This window comes from Phocoena sinus, chromosome 7, assembly GCF_008692025.1.
Source record: "Phocoena sinus isolate mPhoSin1 chromosome 7, mPhoSin1.pri, whole genome shotgun sequence".
In the NCBI taxonomy this organism is placed as follows: domain Eukaryota; kingdom Metazoa; phylum Chordata; class Mammalia; order Artiodactyla; family Phocoenidae; genus Phocoena; species Phocoena sinus.
Window position 1 is genome coordinate 63,900,611 of NC_045769.1, and position 20,146 is coordinate 63,920,756.

Here is a 20,146-nt window from a genome sequence, read left to right on the forward strand (position 1 = left end):
AATTTTTAGAAAAATTCGTTTTTGTTTTATTTTTTAAGGGCAGGGAGGATATCTGCTGTTTTATATCCTACTGTTATAAACAAAAGTTCAGGTAGCATTCAAACAGATTAATCAGCCCTTCATTTGTTTACAGGTTACCCTCCTTTGCTGCTACTGCCGGAAAACGTGCGAATTCGAAAATACAATCTCTCATCTGAGAAGTTCTCAGAGTACCTTGAAGACCAGGAACGCATTCAGGCTATGGATTACGATTGGGATCCAGAGGGCACAGGCCTCAGTGAGTATGAACTGTGGCATCGGTCATTGATAACAGTTGAATACATTGAATTATAAAGTGTTGAACTTTGGGGAATTTATTTCTAATGAGTGAATGTTGTTGCCTGAGTGGAAGAGGATGCTCCCCCCGCCCAGCGTGCTCCAGACAATTTAGCTGTGGCCGTGCGTCCCAGCCAGTGTTTCCCACCTTCTCACGGAACCTTCTCCCATTTCTGGGGACTATCCTTTCAGGATCACCTCATGTCCCTTTGTTTACTATCTCCTTGTCTTTGCCCTTGCCTTCCCCACCGTTGTACGCTTGGAAAATTTCTACTCAAAGACCCAGTTCAAAGTCACCTCCCCCGTGATGTCTTTGATAATCCCTCCTAGCACAGTTCTTTGAGCCTGTAGCATTTTATACACGCTTCTACTAAAGCACATGTTATGTTGAGTTACAGCTAATTATCCACGTATTTCTCTCCCTACATCTTAACTGTGTGCTCTTTGGAGACAGAGACTAAATCGAATTCATCTCTACATGCCTAGCATCTGACCCAGGATCTAGTACAGTGTGTGTGGTGGGTGTTCAATGAAGGAAAAATGAATGATGCTTACTGTGGAGTCTCTCATGGCTCTGGCGTGTGGGAGACAGTAGTGGGGCAGGAAAACTTGTGTTCTACGCCTGTCTCCCTCATCTACTAGCTTTATGACCTTAAATAATTGAAACAATTCTCTGGATCCCTATTTCTCATCTGTAAAATAAAAGCAGCAATCTTGTTCGGCCTGCCTCCCTCTGAGAGTTGTCTGTAAAACCAAGTGAGATGACAGATATGAAAATGCTTTGCAAACTAACTATGTAAGATTTATTGCTGTTGTGTTTTCACATTTCATTATACAATACAATGAAATTTTCAAGAATGGTTCAGGGAACTTCCCTGGCGGTCCAGTGGTTAAAACTTCGCTTTCCAGTGCAGGGGTATGGGTTTGATCCCTGGTCAGGGAGCTAAGATCCCACATGCCTCGCGGCCAAAAATCCAAAACATAAAACAGAAGCAGTATCATAATAAATTCAGTAAAGACTTTAAAAGTGGTCCACATCAAAAAAAATCTTAAAAAATAAAAAGAAGAATGGTTCATACCTAGGAAAGTATGTGCCTTGAAAGTCAGTCTTCCTATGCTTTTTTTTTTAAACGTCTTTATTGTAGTATAATTGCTTTTCAATGTTGTGTTAGTTTCTGCTGTATAGCAAAGTGAATCAGCTATACGTATACATATATCCCCATATCGCCTCCCTCTTGCGTCTCCTTCTTCCTATGCTTTTTAAAATGTCTGCTGTCCAATATCCTTTAGTCTATACATGAAATAAGACTTCTCATCTACACAGCTCCTTTATTGCTAGTATGGACTCAAACTCTTAACAATTTGCCCCTGGTTTATCTATATGTTCTGTTTTGGAAACTAGAATGTGATCCTAATGGGGGTAAATAGGCTGAAATATATTTTAAAGGATTACCTTCAAATAGGACTAAGTATCAATCAGTTATCAATTGAAGCATTTGTAGCTAATAGCTCAAGTATGATAGATTTTGAGGTTTGATCATACTGGTTAAATTGAATTATTAGTATTATAGGAACACCGAAGAGGTAGAGGTGTCAATGAATGAACAGTACTTCACCTGATTAGACCCAGTTCCTCCCTTACCTGGTGTTCCTAACAGGAAACTGACCTGTGTGTCTTGCCTCCGCAGGTGTTGTATATTACACTGTGCTAGGGCACGGCTCTAATTTTGGTGCTATCAAACGTGCCTACATCCCCAACTTTGAATCTGGCAGCAATAATCCCGTGAAGGAAGTTAACCTGGATCTGAAATACATAGTGCAGCCAGATGGGTTAGCAGTGGACTGGGTTGGAAGGTAAGTTTAGCCTCATTCTATTTTCCTGGCCAGAGCTCCCCTCTGCTCACCATGGCACATGAGTTAAACTGGCCCAGATTATGGGCACACTCAGCCTCAGGGGCAGCTGGGTGATGCCTGGGCTTCCTGTAGCCTCAGCAACTACCTCGGCTTCCCCATTGTGTCATATAAACATCATCACTTCCTATATTCTATGTGTGCCATGAAAATTTTGGGAAAGCCCCAACGTCAAGATTTTATATTTTATCTAGGAGAGCATTCTTGCCAACAGAGTTCTGGATTCCAAAATGAACTTTCAGTATGGCAGCGCTGTTCATTTTGTGAAGAAATGGGACAGACTTACATTCTACCAGCAAAGCAGTTGAGATGAAACATGTTTCTTTATGGTATTGTTTTGAGGAGGAACAATCCACATGTGTTTTTAGGAGGCTATGTTGTCTGAACAGGTTGGAAATTTGACTTCCCTTTATAATCTTTGGGTTTGAGTTAATAGAGCTGTTAGCTTTGATCTGCCCTTCTACACCTTCTAGAACTTCAGGGACCAGAGCCAGACATTTTGGACGATACCTAAATAAGAACCTTAAGTAGGTTTGTCATCAGATACATGCATGAGAGGCAAACTGACGTGGAAGAATTAATAAGCTCCTTCTTCAAGGAAGAGCCTTGGGTTGGAATGACGTTTGTGGGAAAGTAATTACATTACAATCAGAATTCAACCATTTGTAGAACCTCTTATGTCCTTGAAATGAACTAATAAAGGAAAATGTTTGCTGCGCTCTGGGAGAACAGAGAATCCTTTGTAGTATTAATTAATTTTCACCTTTTCGCTCACTTGTCTGGTGCTCTTGGAAGACTTGAGCATCTCTGCAGAAGTTAAGTAGGTCCCACTGTGCCTGCAGTGTAACAGGAGACTCATTTCAGCAACTTCTGTGAGGAAACAAGACCTCAGAGAGTCATGAACTGGAAACTCTAGACTTTAGCGCTTCCTTCTTCAAACCAACCACTTCCTTCTTCAAACCAACCAACCAAGATCTGTCTTCTTGTTTGAAATTTTACCTCTTCTCAGCCTTAATGAATGAGTAAATTTAAGCAACTGCTGGAACTCTTTCTGCTTGTTAGAGACTGAGACCTGAAGCCTTAGGGATGGAATAAGGGCAGGATGGCTTTGCTGAGTTTGTTATTTTGAATGGCTATTTCCACTCATCCTTGGAGCTGATGCCAGATTCCTAGTGATTCCAATGGGCTCTTGGCTGAGGAGGAAGCCAACTCACAGGCAGTCAGAATGAAAGGCCAACAGTGCCTCACAACTCCTTTCTAGAAGCAATTGTCTCATAATAGTGCCGGATGTGAGGTTCATCATCATTACCAATCCTGGCTGATACAGCTGCTTTGGCTGAATATCCCCTTCATCCGACACCCCATCACTTGTAACTTTCTACAGATGTCCCCTTGGCTGAAGAGATTGGGGCATTCCTGGGAGAGGGAGGCTGTGCTCTCATCATCACTGGTGTCTGAGTAGCTGTCTTGTTGGCCAGAACTTCCAAACTAAATGCTCTCATCTTCACCCCTCTTCCCCAGAAGTCCAGTCTAGACTCTTCAGTTGTTTACCTTTGTCTCTCTAAATTCAGGCATATTTACTGGTCAGATGCCAGGAGTCAGCGGATCGAGGTGGCTGAACTAGATGGAAGGTACAGAAAGTGGCTGATTTCCACTCAACTGGATCAACCAGCTGCAATAGTTGTGAATCCCAAACTAGGGTAAGTACTTGAAGGAGTCCTTCATGTTCTAGATATTTTCCACTAGATTCTCCAAAAAATTATATCTTCAATTATCTTTTCCTAATTGTACTGAAATTGTCCTTGGACTTTTTTGAGTGGCACCTATGACTATTTTCAACAATTATAGTATGCCCTAAAGATCACTTAGGACAAAACAGGCTTCAGAAGATGGACACTGTGTCAGGGGAAGGCCTCTGGCCGCACTTTTTCCACAGCCCAGTTTGTCTAAAACCCACACATTTCTCAACAGAATTTAAGGATTGAGCAACACCTGATGATTGGTTTAGACTAGACATTGCAAAGTGGTGGCTGATGGGCTAAATATGGCCCATACACTTATTGGACTTGAACTTCACAGAGCTTTAAGATTTTTTTTTTTTTGTGAACTTAGTAGATAACATTTAAATTAAAAATAAATATTTGTATTTTGGGCTTGAAAAATCAGAAGAACTGGTAAAGTTAGGTAGGTATGCCTTCCTTGACGCGGTATTGCCTGGAACTCTTAGGGCTTTGGTTGATGCGGTGTTTGCCCATCACTCTACATTCATAACTGCCCTGTTCCACCCATTTATCTTGCCTGCCTGATCCTTTCTAGGTGTTTAAAGGGTACAGTCCCTGGTCTGCTCAGTTCTTCTACAATTAAGTATTAATTGCATGCAAAGTAATACCTTTTCAAAGAGAATGTAAGCTCCATGAGGGAAGGAATCTGTTTTGTTCTCTGATGCGTTCCAAATACAGGATAGTAGCTTCTCACACAGCGGGCATTCAAGAAATATTTTTTGAAGAATGAACAGCTTTTGTGATTATATATTTTAAAAGGTCTGGATATATATCTTTGGACAGGGCTGGCCAGTTTCTATTGGGAAAGTGCAGTTCTCAGGAAGGATAGATCACAGATGCACAGGCTCCCCCCTTTCTCTCCCTGTGTTGTGTAAAGTATAAAAATAGCATCATTTAGGACCCAAGGCTCTTTGAAAACCAGTTGATTTCTCCACTAGATGAAATGCTGCCATGAGGAAACCTTCTGTTACAGGTTTATGTACTGGACTGACTGGGGCAAAGAACCTAAAATCGAGTCTGCTTGGATGGATGGGCAGCGTCGGAAAGTCCTGGTTCAGGAGGACCTCGGTTGGCCAACCGGCCTTTGTATAGATTATGTGAATGGTGACCGGATCTACTGGAGTGACCTCAAGGAGGACATTATTGAAACCATCAAATATGATGGGACCGATAGGAGAATTGTTGCAATTGCAGGTTGGAAATTTCACTTAGATTTTCATATATTAAATAATTAATGTATTTCCAGTCTCTTTGCCCATTTTCGTAAGAAGGAACCCTAATCTTAGGAGATGCTTTTTATAGTTTCTTAGATACCACTCTGCCCAGCTCCCAGCTGCTGATTTAAATGCAAATGAATCTATTAGCAATTATTAAGTCCTTTTTGTATAATTAAAAAAACTTGCTGTCAGCAGCAGATGTTGAAATAACCGTTTCTTGTTGGGTTGCTCTGATAGAGATGGCCATCATGCGTTCCAGTGGTAATCCGTGTCTAACCACTTCTAGGTACATTAGTTTTTAATGTGCTAGATTGCTTTTTATGCACAACTGGAAACGTCTAGGAGAGAAGCATTTTGTCTTCTTATCTAGACTCTACAGAGCTACAACAATCCAGCACGTAACAGGTTTTTCTGATAAGTGGTGTCTTATGTTCACAGAAAAAAAAAAGATCTCTGCCCTACAGATTGTTTTCTAAAAATAAAATAAAATCAGCAACTTGAAAGTGAGCGAGTCCCCTATAATTGGTGTCATTCGGTAGGCATTGATCTATTTTAATTTCTGTCATCTTGATCTCCTGGTGCAGCACACTTTCATGGTCGTGTGTACAGAGAGTCTGCCTGAATGTTGCTGGAATTTTAAGGTGTTGCCTAAGAGATTGATCCAAGCGGTTTGACTTCTGACATAAAAGTGGGGCTCAGGTATCTTCTTTTCAGTAACCTTGTTTTGTTTTGCTTTTCCCCTGTGGGTGAACAGCAATGACCCCTTATAGTCTGGACATCTTCGAGAGCCAGTTATACTGGTCATCTAAGGATAAGGGAGAAGTATGGATCCAAGATAAATTTGGGCGAGACGAGAAAGAGAAATTGCTGATAGTGAACCCTTGGCTCACGCAAGTTCGAATATTCCATCAATGGAGATATAATCAGTCAGGTAGTCACCAACCTTATTTCAAATTGATGGCTATATTTCTTTTGGAAAATGGTGGTGGATAATAATAGGCTGATCTCCCTGTGCCTGAAACGTGTGTGTGTGTGTGTGTCTGTGTGTGTGTGTCTGTGTGTCTGTGTGTATTTTAACCGTTTTGACCAAAGAAGATAAAATTGGAAGTCGAATGCAATGATGCACACCACCAGCAGATATGGAGTAAAAATACTTCAGTCCTTGTTGCTGCTTGGAGTTGTGGGGTTGTACTCTTAGGCCACAGAATCCAGTAGGTGTCAGACCCCGTGCTAAATGTGAGTTGGGTTGCCAAGTCACATAATAGGCTTCGTGGACATCAGAAGTCTTACCCACTCTAGCAATTGCAAGGCCGGGCTAGTCAAGTCATCCTGAGCTATGCAAGCCTTAGCTTAAAGCTTAAAGGATGCATTTCTGCATCCTCCCTTCTTTCTCATTTTCTGAGTTCTTGGTCCTGCTTCCTCAGGTTACCTGTGTTCTAATTCATCCTTCATCATTGTGTGGAGTAATGTGAAAGGGAAAGGACATTATCTTTTTCCCGTGGGCACATTTTTATTCACTGATGTCTTTAATGATTTTTATTTCAGACATAGGTAATTATATATCAAAATATTCTATCAAGTCTTTTTTTTGGAAATATCTTCCTTTTTTTAAAATTAATTTTTATTGGAGTATGCTTGCTTTACAATGTTGTGTTAGCCTCCACTGCACGACAAAATGAATCAGCCATCCTCATACAGATATCCCCTCCCTTTTGGACTTCCTTCCCATTTAGGTTACCACAGTGTATTAGGTAGAGTTCCCTGTGCTATACAGTAGGTTCCCATCAGTTGTCTATTTTAGAGAATATCAATAATGTATAGTGGGGAAAGGACATTTTTGAAGTGAGGAAAGGAAATAGACTTTTATTAAGTTCTGTATGTCAGATTCTCTCTTCAGGATTAACCCAGACATCTGCTTCTTCAATTAATCTTCCCCCAAACTTATAATGAGGTTTAATTTTCATCTCACAAGTAAGGAAACTGACAATAGGAAAGATTTAGTAACTGGTGCGCCCAAGTTACACAACCAGCGGATAAGCTTTAAACCCAGAAATGGTTTTTAAACTCAATGCCATTCACCCAAAAGCTCAGCACCTTTCTGTTCTGGTCCAGCTATCAGTGTACCCAATTCCAGATTGCATTCTGTGGCTGTGTGGCCTTTGACAAGTCACCTCCCTTCTGATCCTTGCATGTGAAACAGATGTGGAACCTGAGGTCCCCCTGAGTTCTCTGATACTCTGAGAGCCTGAATCAGTCTTGACAAACTGAAGTGCAGAACGGAGGCTCCCAGGAGATTACACTGGCGGCAAATGCCTTTTCTAGGGATTAGCCCCCTTGTGTTGCTGGTAGTGATTACCCTTCTTCAGACCTTCTCCAAAACATTCCAGACCCCACTGATGTAATAGCTCTTGTGTCCTAAATGCTCCTGCAGCTCTTATATTTGGCAGTTTCAAGGGCAGGAGGGGAGAGACCAGTATACCTGTGGAGCCCCCTCTGGCCCCTGTAGAGAGGACAGCCCAGGGGTCAGGCAGAGGAAAATCTGGAGACTTTCCCTGAAAAGCATCTCAGCCAGCTGATACTCTGAGCCTCCTTTGCAAAGTGTTGATTGATGAGTAGGCCAGAGGCTCAGCCCAGCTGTGCCAGATTAGCATTTACTCTGGACCAATAGCTCTCCAATTTTAGCACGTGTCAGAAACGTCTAGAGGGCTTGTTGAACACGCCTTGCTGGGTCCCACCTGAGGGGTTTCTGACTTAATAGGCCTGAGGTAGCCTAAGAATTTGCATTTCTGACAAGTTCCCAGGTGATGCTGATGTTGCTGGGTCAGGAACAACATTGTGAGAATCCCTGCTCTACTCAAAGGGTGGGCCAGGGACCAGGAGCATTGGTACAATACGGGGGCTAGTTGGAAGTGCAGACCCTCAGGCCTACCCCAGCCCTCTTGAATCTGATTCCCCAGGTTATTTGTACGACATTAAAATTTGAAAGCATGCTCTAGAGAGCTGAAGAAATGGTCATGGGACAGGTTTTTTGTTGTTGTTGTTTTTTTCTTTGCGGCACGCGGGCCTCTCATTGCTGTGGCCCCTCCGGCCGTGGAGCACAGGCTCCGGACGCGCAGGCTCAGTGGCCATGGCCCACGGGCCCAGCCGCTCCACGGCACGTGGGATCCTCCCGGACCGGGGCACGAACCCGTGTCCGCTGCATCGGCAGGCGGACCCCCAACCACTGCGCCACCAGGGAAGCCCATGGGACAGGTTTTCAGTGAGGCTTTTTACAGCCATGCCTTGTCCATGGTCATGTTTTTGCATGACAGAGAATCAGGATTATAGAATGTTAGTCTGAGAAAGAGTTTAGAGACGACCTAATCCTTGGATAAATCATAATATATGCTAAGCTAGTTTCAGAATTACCTGAGGTGCTTTTAATGGTAATACTTGAGTTCCATCCCAGAGCGATTTAAATCTGGATTTCTGTGACAGGGCATCAATCATTGTGAATAGCTCCCAGGTGATTCTGATAATCATAGCTCTAAATTCCCTAATCTTGCAAATAATGAAACTGAAGCCCAGAAGGAAGTTCTCCATGGTGAGCAGGGGTGGAAATCACATCCAATGTATGCTTTGGCTGAACCACACTTTATGATCTATCCAAATTTGGGTGATGACAAATCTTGATATAATAATGGGGTCTTACTGACCTGTTAGAAATATCTCAAATTGCTTAGTGCTGATTGGTTTTTGAGTTCATGCAGTGAACCAGACAGACACCTATCTTCCAAACCTGCCAGAGCAATAGGGGAGATAAATGATGCCAGAAGAAAATGTGAGGGGTACAGCAGTGGGATGGAGAGCGTGGGGAGGGACTGTGGCACTTTGGTGGGGTGGCAGGGGAAGGTAGCGTAAATGAGGGTGAGTTTCCAGGTGGCACGCGGCTTAAAGGTGTTGGTATGCTGCCTGGGCTCTGATGTCACCTGGCCACAACTCAGTGGATGGGCATGTCCTTGGTTGGGGTATTCGTTCCCTCCTCGGAAACTAACCACTGTTCTCTTCTGCTTTCCAGTGCCCAACCGCTGTAAAAAGGTCTGCAGCCACCTTTGCCTTCTGAGACCTGAGGGATACACCTGTGCCTGTCCCCAAGGCTCCAGATTTATAGAAGGAAGCGTCACTGAGTGTGATGCAGGTAGGGACACTGCCTGGGGGCCTGGGAGAGCTCCTTTGCCTTCGTTAGTAGGTTCCCTTACCCGTGCTTCACCTTTTTCAGGAGCATGAAGAATCCCTGTTTACTGGTCTCTTGCAGAATAGAGTGGGGATGGCTAGAAAGAGGGATGGGAGATGTGGAAAATATGAACAGAGCTGAGTGGGACTTAAGGGGCCAAACAGATCTTGTGTTCCAATGATTTCTGAGAATTATTTGCCAAGATCTGCAGAGATTTAGATCCAGTGCCCCTAAATCGACTGTTGTGTTGTCTATAAAGACATTTTGAAGAGTGAGTTTCCTATAAGTCCTCTTCCTCTTTTCTCCACCCCATACTGGATCCCAATCGCCCCTGAATCTATTCAGTCTTAACGGGAGCTCCTCAAGGTGGAGAACCAGGCTCCTGAGGTGGGACGGGGGCGCTTATCCAGTACAGAGGGGAGGCCTAGAGGAGGTTCACTGGTTTTCCCACATGCTCATTTCAAAGTTTGGACAACTGAAAAAGGGCCACGTTTTAAAATGGGAGATGGAAGCTGGAAGGAAGTAAGTAAGTAAACAGTGGTTTAATTCTCATCCCAAATGCTATAGATGATCTATTCTTGGCAAGACCTTTCTTCAGTGACTCTTTTAAATTAAGGAGTTAATAAGCCATAGGGAGTAACTAGTTAGTGTCCCTAACTAGTATCCAATGCTTGATAAGGGTGTTAGAAAATCATCCTGCAATTCACTAGTGGCCCATTTTATGGCTCACATCCTTGGGCCCTTCCCCCTGCTTTAGCTGATGGGGAAATGAAGAGGCGTAACCATGTTCCGCCACCAGGGGGCGCAAGCGGTTAAACAAGGCACCTCCTGTTGCCTTCCCAACCAGGCTGAAAAGTTGGCAGGTTTAGAGCACGAACTCAGCAAGTAAAAACTGCCCCCTCCCCTTCCCCTATCCCCGCTCTTATCCCAATGCTACTGGGGAAATATTGGCAAGATTACAATCTTTAGCAAGGGCAATTTTGAAGGTCTTAAAAAATGAGGAGATCTCCAACCAGCTGTCCGTTAAGCGGCTATTTATCTGTCTACGTGTCCGTTTATTGATGAATGGATTGCTGATACTTCGGAGCCTTTAGTGGAAGTTTCGGGGTGTGCCTAAGTTGAATTCTTGATTTTAACTGGGTTCAAAGAGAAGAATTCTGAAAACTTCAAAGGAAAATGTCAATGTCCTGAGAGATTTCCTTTACCACAATGTTCTTTTTAACTATTAGTATATATTCTGGAGTCTAGTATCTCACCACTGTTTTGCGGGGGTGGGGGGGGGGGAATGCTATAAACTGCCTTTTTTTTCCTACCAAATGTATGTTACTCCCCAAGACCTTATTGATAAAGAAATTCATCTGACTTAAGGGGAAGGTGACATTTAAAAGGGAGACTAATTAGCTGCCCCACCACATGGGCTCCCCACTCCAGCCCTGGGCTGAAGCAGGTTTGCATGGTAGGGGGCTCTGCTGAGCGCCGCTGACTAACACCTGCGTGGCTTTCCCTTTCTGCAGCGATCGAAAGTCCTATCATCATGCCCCCTCCATGCAGGTGTATGAACGGAGGAAACTGCTATTTTGACGAGAATGACCTCCCCAAATGCAAGTAAGTCTGAATGCTGTAGGTCTTGCATCTTCTGGGGGGAGTTTGAGACCTCAAAGTAGCCAGAAAAACAAGTACAAGAACCTTGCCTGTTCGCTAATTTTCACATCATAACCAGCTTGCCCTCCAATGGGGGAGTCCACAGAGAGCTAAGGCAGTGCTTCTCAAACTATAATGTGCGTGAGAATCACCTGGGGCTCTGGAAAAAAATGCCCATCTCATTTACAGGGATTCTGCATTTCTGACAAGCTCCCGGGGAGATGCCACAGAACTGTGGGCCACGCTTTGGGGAGCAAGGAGTTAGAGAAGTGACAACCCCATTTTCCTACTCACCTCAGATTACTCATTATAATTGGATTGTGGGAGAGCAGCTGTCAGCAGAGCCGTTACAGTGCTAGGCGCTCACGAGGGGCAGAGACTGGGCTGAAGATTTGGAGAGCAGAGAATTATCAAGGGAGCTCTTAACATGGAGCAAGATGATATTTAACGAAAGCACGTCAAAGGAAAGAACACAATGAAGGTTTCCAGTTCCACTTGACTTTCCAAGGAGGAATTCCATAGATTAGAGAAGACACCAATAGGTTTATTTGTTGAGGCTGATTCTGTAGATGCCACAGGTATTCCCTCAAAAGTGAATTTCCACAGTCAGATTACAATCAGAGCCCAAGAAATCAACAGCTTGTGAATGATTCTTCTTTTCCTTTCAGATGTCCTAGTGCCTATGTGGGAGAATACTGTGAAATAGGGCTTTCAAAAGGCATTCCTCCCGGAACAAGTAAGTTTTAAGAATACGAGGGACATGGGAATGCATCATGGTAACTAAACTGAGTGTTGTCTGTATTCTGTTTAACTCCAGTCCCTCTTGCTAAGACTCCTGGCTCTTTTCCTTCCCCTCATGTTCATATGTTTGCTTCTTCTTCCCTCTTTGACAGCAGCGGCCGTGCTGTTGACAATCATCCTGATCATAATAATTGGAGCTTTAGCGACTCTAGGATTTTTCCACTATCGGAAAACTGGCTCCCTTTTGCCTTCTCTGCCCAAGCTGTCAAGGTCAGTTTCATTAGGTGGAATATTGATTTTAGACGTCTGTGTGATCTGTAACCACGTAAATAACTTAGTTTTTCTTTTAAGCTAAAAAAGCATCCTAGGCTGTTCACCTATTCTGCGGAAACAAAAAATACTGAACTTAAAGCAGTCACTTCAGATCACAATGTCTTAATTGATTGCTTCTCTGAAGCCTGAGTCCAAATCACATTTTAGAGCCTAAAGGGTTGTACGTTGAGGTTACACTGGAGAACGGCGTCGGCTGTTTGAGGGACCAGGCTTTCTTTCCGCAAGTGCCCAGCTGGTCCTCTCCTCATTCTCAAGCATTCGGGAATGTGCTCGAACATTTCCAGGAGGTCACTAAGGGAATTTATTCCCATATGTGATGTGTGAATGCGAAGTGGGAATCGAGCCTTTCATTTAAGGAAGAGCTAGGAAAAGGTATGAAGAAAGAATCCTATTGCAAAAGATTGTTTTTTAAAAATAATAAGACACTGATTACTTCTTTTCAGCTTAAGCAGTCTTAGCAAATCCTCTGAAAATGGAAATGGGGTGACCTTCAGATCAGGGGATGATGTTAACATGGATATTGGAGTATCTGGTTTGGGGCCCGAGTCTGCTATTGACAGATCAATGGCGATGGTGAGTTTGGTTTCAAAGTGACTATTTGAAGGTTATCATTTTTACTGTTTTATCAAAGAAACACTTTTTATAAAGAATAAAATTCATCTAGAAAAAAATGAAATACTTTATGCCCCCTCACTATACCAAGTTAGGAAACATTAGGTTTGTTGTAGAAATGTGTCTAAAAACATTAGTAATGAAATTGAAATTAACCCCTGATCTAAGCCACACGGTTGAACTGGAATCATGAACAGTTTTAAGTTTAATTGGAGTCTTAAACAATCTGTGTTTTTTGGGAAACAGGGGAGAGGGACCATGATATTCTGTTTTTATTCGATGACTTTTTGTACGTTTAAAGGAAGAGGCAGGGAAATAACATGTTTCCTAGTCTCACATATTTTCCCACCAGTGTGTAGTGTTGGGATAAACAGTGGTTTTAGAGTCAGTGGTTGGTTCAAATCACAACTCTGCCACCTGCTAGGTATGTAATAGTAGGGATGGAGCTTGATCACTCTGTCCCCATCTGTAAAATAATCCCTCCTGTGAGGACCAAATACTTTATGAATGGACTAGTATCCACTCTGAAGTCTACCATCAGTGTTGGGAAATCATTCCCAGTATTCCGCCTCCCCACCAATCTTTCCTTTTTTGTTCCTGCCTAAAGGTACAATATTATCCCTCCTGTCTTCTTTCCCCCTCTCCCTCTTCTCTTTGCTCCTCTTCCAGACCCCCACCCTTTTCTCTATGTCCAAAGCCAATCACCAAGTGAGTTATTTGCCTTAAGGAGCCATAGAGAACTCGGATAAGGGAAGAGGGTTTCTGTTCTCCTGACCTGAGGAGTTAGTGCATTTACATTACTTTACATAACGGTTTGCCTCGTGGAGGCCTTGTGTCTCCGTTGGCTTTTGTTGGAGGTGGGGGGCAAGTTCTTTTTGGGTCAGTTGGACGTCGCACCTAGCGTACCTCCAGGTGTGAAGAGCACATCCTCCTCTGTGTATGAATCAGATCAGCACGGTCCTCCTCTGTGTATGAATCAGATCAGCACGGTATGATCTTTTTTTTTTTTACTTTTTTCTTTCCCTCCATCAGAGTGAACATTTTGCCATGGACCTGGGGAAGCCGCCCATAATATTTGAAAACCCGACATACACCTCCAGGGACACTGCTGTCAAAGTGGCTCAGCCAACAACAACCCCGGTGAGAAATCACAGTCCGTGCTGTCAGGTTTGGCTGTTGCTGGATCTTGTTCTTTGGAATAATGTGCCTTTAGGGTCCTCCCAACCTTCCCTCCATGGAAGGAAGCACACTGGTCGCCTCCTCAGCTTCACTCCCTGCAGTAACAGGACTGACCCAAGGACAGAAGGCCTGAAAACAATCAGAATCCTGGGTTTTGGCAGCCATTCTTTGGCACCCAGACCAAGAGCCTTTTCATCCTGAGTGGTCAGAGCAGGAGGTCTGAGTGCATATTCAGAGGCTCGGCAAACACTGTGCCCGACACACACATACGGGCTCTCTGTGAATATCTGTGAACTGAATGAGTGGATGGTCGTCAGGTCATTATACAGAGGTTTGGGGTACTGGGCACACTCTCTGGGTTCTGACTGGTATCACAAGGGTGTGATTTGAGGTGACCTCCCTGCTTGCCCTTGTCATACTTTTCTGGAAAGTACAAAGGTCTTCGAAGTTGATAGGCAGGTATATAAATTTCCTTTGATGAGGCCCTATTACTCACACATCTTTTAGAGGAACAGGGAGGTGAGATAGACGTATGGATGAAGGAACAGAACTCTTCATTAGGGCTGGATCAATAGCCCCAGCGTCACTGCCAGTGCCTGTCAACTGTTAGGTAGCCTGTCTTTCCTTTGTCAAAACAGCTAGGGCCTCGGCAAAATACAGTTTCACTGTTAACACCTAAACTTCTTTTGAACTCACAAGGTATAGTACATTTTAATGTTAAGACAGAAATGTTTATTTTATGAATAACTTTCTTAAGATCAGCAATATTTGAATCTTGAAAGCATTTTGCCTGATCCTTTAATATCCAGATAGCAAAACTTTAATCACATGATAAAATAGATTTTTGGCACTTTTCCCTTGAAATAAAACGAAGCCATGTTTACCAATACATTTCCAAGTTAGAGAAGAAATAAAGTGGTGAATGTAAAAATATAGGAAAAGGGGTGAATTTCTACCCTGTAATTTATTAATTATATATCCATGGTAATTTGTGCTTTAAGAGGGAACCTCGGAATCACATGAATGTTACAGAAAATATCTAGAGGGGTATTAATGTCATTATGCCTCTTGTTTTAAAAATTCAACCTCTTTTAAGCAGTCCTGAAATTAATAATTTTATTCTAAATATCCAAACGTAATACGTTTGGAAATAATTCATACTGTTCTATTAGGATTTAGCTGCCAACATACAACCAGAGTATCCTTTATCCAAAACTACGGTCAACAGTGGGAGTAAGGGGCCCTAGAGAACACCGTAGAAGTTGCTATTACTACATGAGAGTGTGACCATTGATGGGTGTATTTGCCTCCCAAGATTAAGGCATCAGATAGACAACTTAGTAGTTGGTGCTCCTGATTTTGGGGAGACGAGAGTGGTGTTTATTCCTGGACCACAGGGTTGGTCTCATATATTAAAAATGGTGCCTGTTCATGTTTGTGGGAGAGCAAGGTGATAAACAGAACCAAAGAGCTGATAAGAAACTTTATAGCAAAAATTCTTTCAAAACTGAATAATGGCCTTCAACATGCACACAGGTAACCGAATCCGGAAATGTGTATAACGAAAACTATGGAAGTGCCATAAACCCTGCTGAATTAGCTCCAGACACAAAGCCAACTTCCCCAAGTGCTGATGAAACTCAGGTAACAGTGACTGACTACTGAAATGATACGGGATTTGGGAAGGACTTTGGAATTGCTGGGTTTATTAATCCTAGGCAAACTAGAGAGACCCTGATAGGCTCATAGAGCCCAAGACGTATAGGCAGTTAGTAAAGATAATTTTATCATAAACTGAAAGACTTTCCACTGAGTAAAGCTACATTCTAACACTGCGTTGGTAACAATGTTCCTTGTGACATGGGAGGTAAAGCAGAAAAGAAGGGCAGCCGACTTCTGGACGCAGCCTCTTCAAATCAGAGGCGTTTAATTTGAGATAACAACTTAGTATGAATAAAGACCTCACTGTGTCAGTGATGCATATAGAGGACCTTTTCCTTTCCCGTGCAATATAATTTTTCTACAGTGTATATCTTCGTTCCCTTAATAATGTATGTTGTTTTTAGCTCTACTCTTGTTACCAATGTTGACCACTAGATGGCACTAATTTACACTCTCTTCATCTATCCATCTGTCCATCTTCCATCTAACCATCCAGCCAACATTGCTGCCCTCAATGTGCCGGGCACAGTGTTTAACACAGAAGATTAAAAGAAAAAAAGTCCACTAGATGGAGCTTCTCTATCTTGTTTGCAGGGCCTTTGAAATTTGTAAACTACCTTGTCTACTGAGAGAAATTCAGTAAATAGACTTGATACAAAACATAATAGATAATATATCATTAGTTCTAACAGACACATAGGAAGCTATCTCAGATATAGCTGTTTGATTCTGGGCAGTTACTTTACCTCTGAGCACTAGAGTCTTAATGTTTCTCATTGGGGGCACTATTGGCTTATTGGGAGGGGCAGTTCTTTTTGGTACAAAACTATCCTATACATTGCAGGACATTTTAATATTCCTGGCCCCTGTCCACTAAGTGCCAGTAGTGTTTTACCCAATGCATTGTGATCCCAGAAATCACTCCCTCCCCCGCCCCTGGCCCCCAAACATGCTCTCCCAGTTGAGAACAATAGGATCTGGAATGTCTCAGTTTTAAGGTTCTATGACTTCTGTAAAGTAATATAAAGAAACAAAAGCCCAAAGGTAGTTAGAAATCTTACCACTTTTTACAATCTCTATTCTCACATTGCATAATCTATAAACAAAATTGGTATCTGCAAAGTCATGTTGGATTTTCAGCACCTCACAAATTGGATCCTGTTCTGCTTGTTAGCGTCAAAATAGAAGTTGAACTAAATTGATGCTAATGAGGAGAGCTTATAACAAAGGTCACTTTGTCCACCTTTTCATATTCCATTTACTAATTCCTTCTCACACACACACACACACACGAATGTTGTCTTAGAAAGGAATTTCCAGTTTCATATTTTCAAGGGACTAAATTTTTTTTCCTTAAGCTACATTGAAAAGTTTATTTTGAACACTAATTTTCCACAGACACCAGAATACTTGAATGTTACATATTTGGTTCCCCAAGTCTGACTCAACTCCACAGCAGTGCCAGATCTATTTTATATTCTCAACACTTTTTCTCAGTCCATTTCGAGTCTAGTGATCTTCCCTAGGCAGAATTCTCTCCCAGCTGAGCAGGAAGAGGAGTGTGGAGATGCTGCAACCTCTGACCTGCACATCAGTCATCAAAAACACTGAGAGACTGGCTTCCCTGGTGGCGCAGTGGTTGAGAGTCCGCCTGCCGATGCAGGGGACACGGGTTCGTGCCCCGGTCCAGGAAGATCCCACATGCCGCGGAGTGGCTAGGCCCGTGAGCCATGGCTGCTGAGCCTGCGCGTCTGGAGCCTGTGCTCCGCAGCGGGAGAGGCCACAGCAGTGAGAGGCCCGCGTACTGCAAAAAAAACAACAACAATAAAACCCCCAAAACAAACAAACCAACAAAAACACTGAGAGAGTCTTTCAAGTGAGAGCGAATGTTTACCAATTATAGTCCTTTTCTTTCTCATCTCCATCTTTGCAGTACATTGGCTCTTCTTCCTTTTTTTTAATCGGTTGAGGCTGAGACCCTCTAAGGTCTGTCCTCCATGGTACATCCAGGGATTTTTCTATGACCTTTGCCTTTGGGAACTGAGAGAACAGCCAGGGAGGCTTAAAGCGGTAGAAGCCTTTGGTTAGGATGACCCTAGGTTGACCTTAATATGCCAGAGAGGCTCACAGGTTTCTCTTTCATCAATAAATCTGCTCAAAGGACTCAAAGAACGTGAAGTCCTGTGGCTTAGTCCTGTCATTTTCAAAAGTCGTGTCGACATGCATTGGATTTCCCAAGGAGATGACAATGAAAATCACCCGCACTTCTCTTGTTAGTAGTTACTCAGCTCCATGTGGCCATTCCATACCGAAGCAATGAGTTTTGGCCTTCCCTATTGAAGTGTAGGTTTCCAGAGGCCGGGCTCTGACCTGAGTGTCTCCATCTTGCCCTCGTGCCAAGCAAGTGCTCACTTAAATGTGGGTGAATGGCTTCTTCTACTTCTCCTGTATTCACATGCTCCCCACTCCTTCACATGTTGGCCGCCTACTTTCACAGAGCAAGAGACAATCCATAAAACATGTGGGCTACGTTAGCTCTGTGGGAGGAGGCTGTTTCCTCATCTCCTGTTCTCTTGTCTCCTTACATCCGGCAGCAGGGCCGTGGCCAGCACTGCTGCCACGGGCAGCTTTTCAGCCAAACAGGGGCCACTTATCATAGACTGGGGTGATTTCTCTTTGGGTTCTTCAGTTTTGAGACCTCTGTTTCCTGGAGGCCCTGCCTACTCCTCTATCTACAATTTAGTTAAATAAGTTTGCTGTGACTGCCTTTCCTCCTCTGCAAAAGAGCATCTACCTCACAGAGTCCTTGGGAAGATTACATCAGAAACTTGTAAAGCTCTTGGAATAGTCCCCGACACATAGTAAGCACTCAATAAATGCTAGCTGTTTTTGTTGCCATTATTATTATTGATTACAGGAGGAAATGATGGAGCGAGACAGAACATGTTTGAGTTGACCAAGGATCAAGACATCGTTTTAGGAAATGAGAGTTACAATCTGGCTTGTTCCTTAAAATTTCAGGCAGCCCCTGAAGAAATCTCTTGCCTGGCTCTGTCAAAGCTTCTAGATACTCTGGGCACAGATTCTGTAAACTGTACACTTCAGATCAAGGATTTTTTTGGAAATTATTAGATAAAAAGAGCCCAAAGAGTTTCAGTTACTGTTCAGGGCCCAGCCGAGGAAGAACTGAACAACTTACTGCATGGGCCAGGTCACGTGGTCCCAGGTCCCAAATTGCTTTCTCCCTCTGTAAGAAGAAATTTTAAAACCTAGGCAGAAGGAAGAAACCCACCAAAAAATTCCATTACTGAAGGTTTTCTCTTTCCTCTTTTCACTTAGGCAACAAAGTGGAATATCTTCAAACGAAAACCGAAACAAAATGCCAACTTTGAAAATCCATTCTATTCCGAGGTAATTTTTAACAATTTTTCTCAGCCCAGGCATTCTTTCTTAGTATTAACTTGCTAAATCAGGCATACACTCAGATGATTCTGGGCAAATTGGCCAAGATTTGTCTTCTTCACACAAAACCATTTCCCATCACGTCGGGGGAATAAATGGCTGATTCCTGTTTCTTTGTGGCCTTAGATGGAGAGTGAACCAAAGGTTGGTGCTGCTGTGACCCCACCTCCATCACCTTCTCCCCCTGATAAGATTTCTTGGAAGAAAGGCCCAAGTCCAACCTACAGTGCAACAGAAGATACATTTAAAGACACCGCAAATCTCGTTAGAGAAGACTCTGAGGCATAGCTGTGCCAGCTATTTAGGGAATAATTAGAAACACACTTTTGCACATATATTTTTTACAAACAGATGAAAAAAATTAACATTCAGTACTTTATTAAAAAGATATTTTTTCCCCTGTACTCCTGTAGTTGGAAATATTTGTGGAAACAATACCTTGTGTGTCTTTTTTATTCATCTCATATTTTTACAAATAATTATCACAATGTACTATATGTATATCTTTGCACTGAAGCTATCTGAAGGTAATACTATAAATATATTGTATATTTGTAAATTTTGGAAAGATTATCACATCATTAAATTTGCTAATGAAAGTATCTGCTGAATTGGAATTGGGTTCTTCAGTTTTGAGACCTCCGTTTCCTGGAGGCCCTGGAAATTGGTTGAATTGCTGAATTGGTTGGTGATCATTACATTAAATGATCCATTGGGACTTCCCTGGTGGCGCAGTGGTTGAGAATCCGCCTGCCAATGCAGGGGACACGGGTTCGAGCCCTGGTCCGGGAAGATCCCACATGCCGCGGAGCAGCTAAGCCCGTGCGCCACAACTACTGAACCCACGCGCCTATAGCCCGTGCTCCGCAACGGGAGAGGCCACCGCAATGAGAAACCCGTGCACTGCAACGAAGAGTAGCCCCTGCTCGCCGCAACTAGAGAAAGCCCACGCACAGCAACGAAGACCCAACGCAGCCAAAAATAAAATAAATTAATAAATTAATTTAAAAACAGAAAATGATCCATTGAAGAAAGGAATTGACTTGGGGCCTTTAGCCATGTCAAAAGAGGAGGCACCA

General features: G+C 43.0%; 1 protein-coding gene across 4 annotated transcripts in view; it reads left to right on the forward strand.

The window, feature by feature from the left end:
• LRP2 (LDL receptor related protein 2) overlaps nucleotides 1-19,669 on the forward strand; it is a 199,709-nt gene extending 180,040 nt beyond the window's left edge. For all 4 annotated transcript variants that reach the window (XM_032637870.1, XM_032637872.1, XM_032637871.1 and 1 more), the window contains 14 exons: nucleotides 134-277; nucleotides 2,004-2,169; nucleotides 3,798-3,926; nucleotides 4,981-5,201; nucleotides 5,979-6,155; nucleotides 9,282-9,401; nucleotides 10,952-11,042; nucleotides 11,747-11,814; nucleotides 11,972-12,089; nucleotides 12,596-12,725; nucleotides 13,797-13,904; nucleotides 15,480-15,587; nucleotides 18,945-19,016; nucleotides 19,194-19,669. In XM_032637870.1, coding sequence (XP_032493761.1) covers nucleotides 134-277; nucleotides 2,004-2,169; nucleotides 3,798-3,926; nucleotides 4,981-5,201; nucleotides 5,979-6,155; nucleotides 9,282-9,401; nucleotides 10,952-11,042; nucleotides 11,747-11,814; nucleotides 11,972-12,089; nucleotides 12,596-12,725; nucleotides 13,797-13,904; nucleotides 15,480-15,587; nucleotides 18,945-19,016; nucleotides 19,194-19,355 — 1,814 coding nt within the window. In that variant the 3' untranslated portion in view covers nucleotides 19,356-19,669. The remainder of the gene's footprint in view (nucleotides 1-133; nucleotides 278-2,003; nucleotides 2,170-3,797; nucleotides 3,927-4,980; nucleotides 5,202-5,978; nucleotides 6,156-9,281; nucleotides 9,402-10,951; nucleotides 11,043-11,746; nucleotides 11,815-11,971; nucleotides 12,090-12,595; nucleotides 12,726-13,796; nucleotides 13,905-15,479; nucleotides 15,588-18,944; nucleotides 19,017-19,193) is intronic.
• Nucleotides 19,670-20,146: the final 477 nt, after the last annotated feature.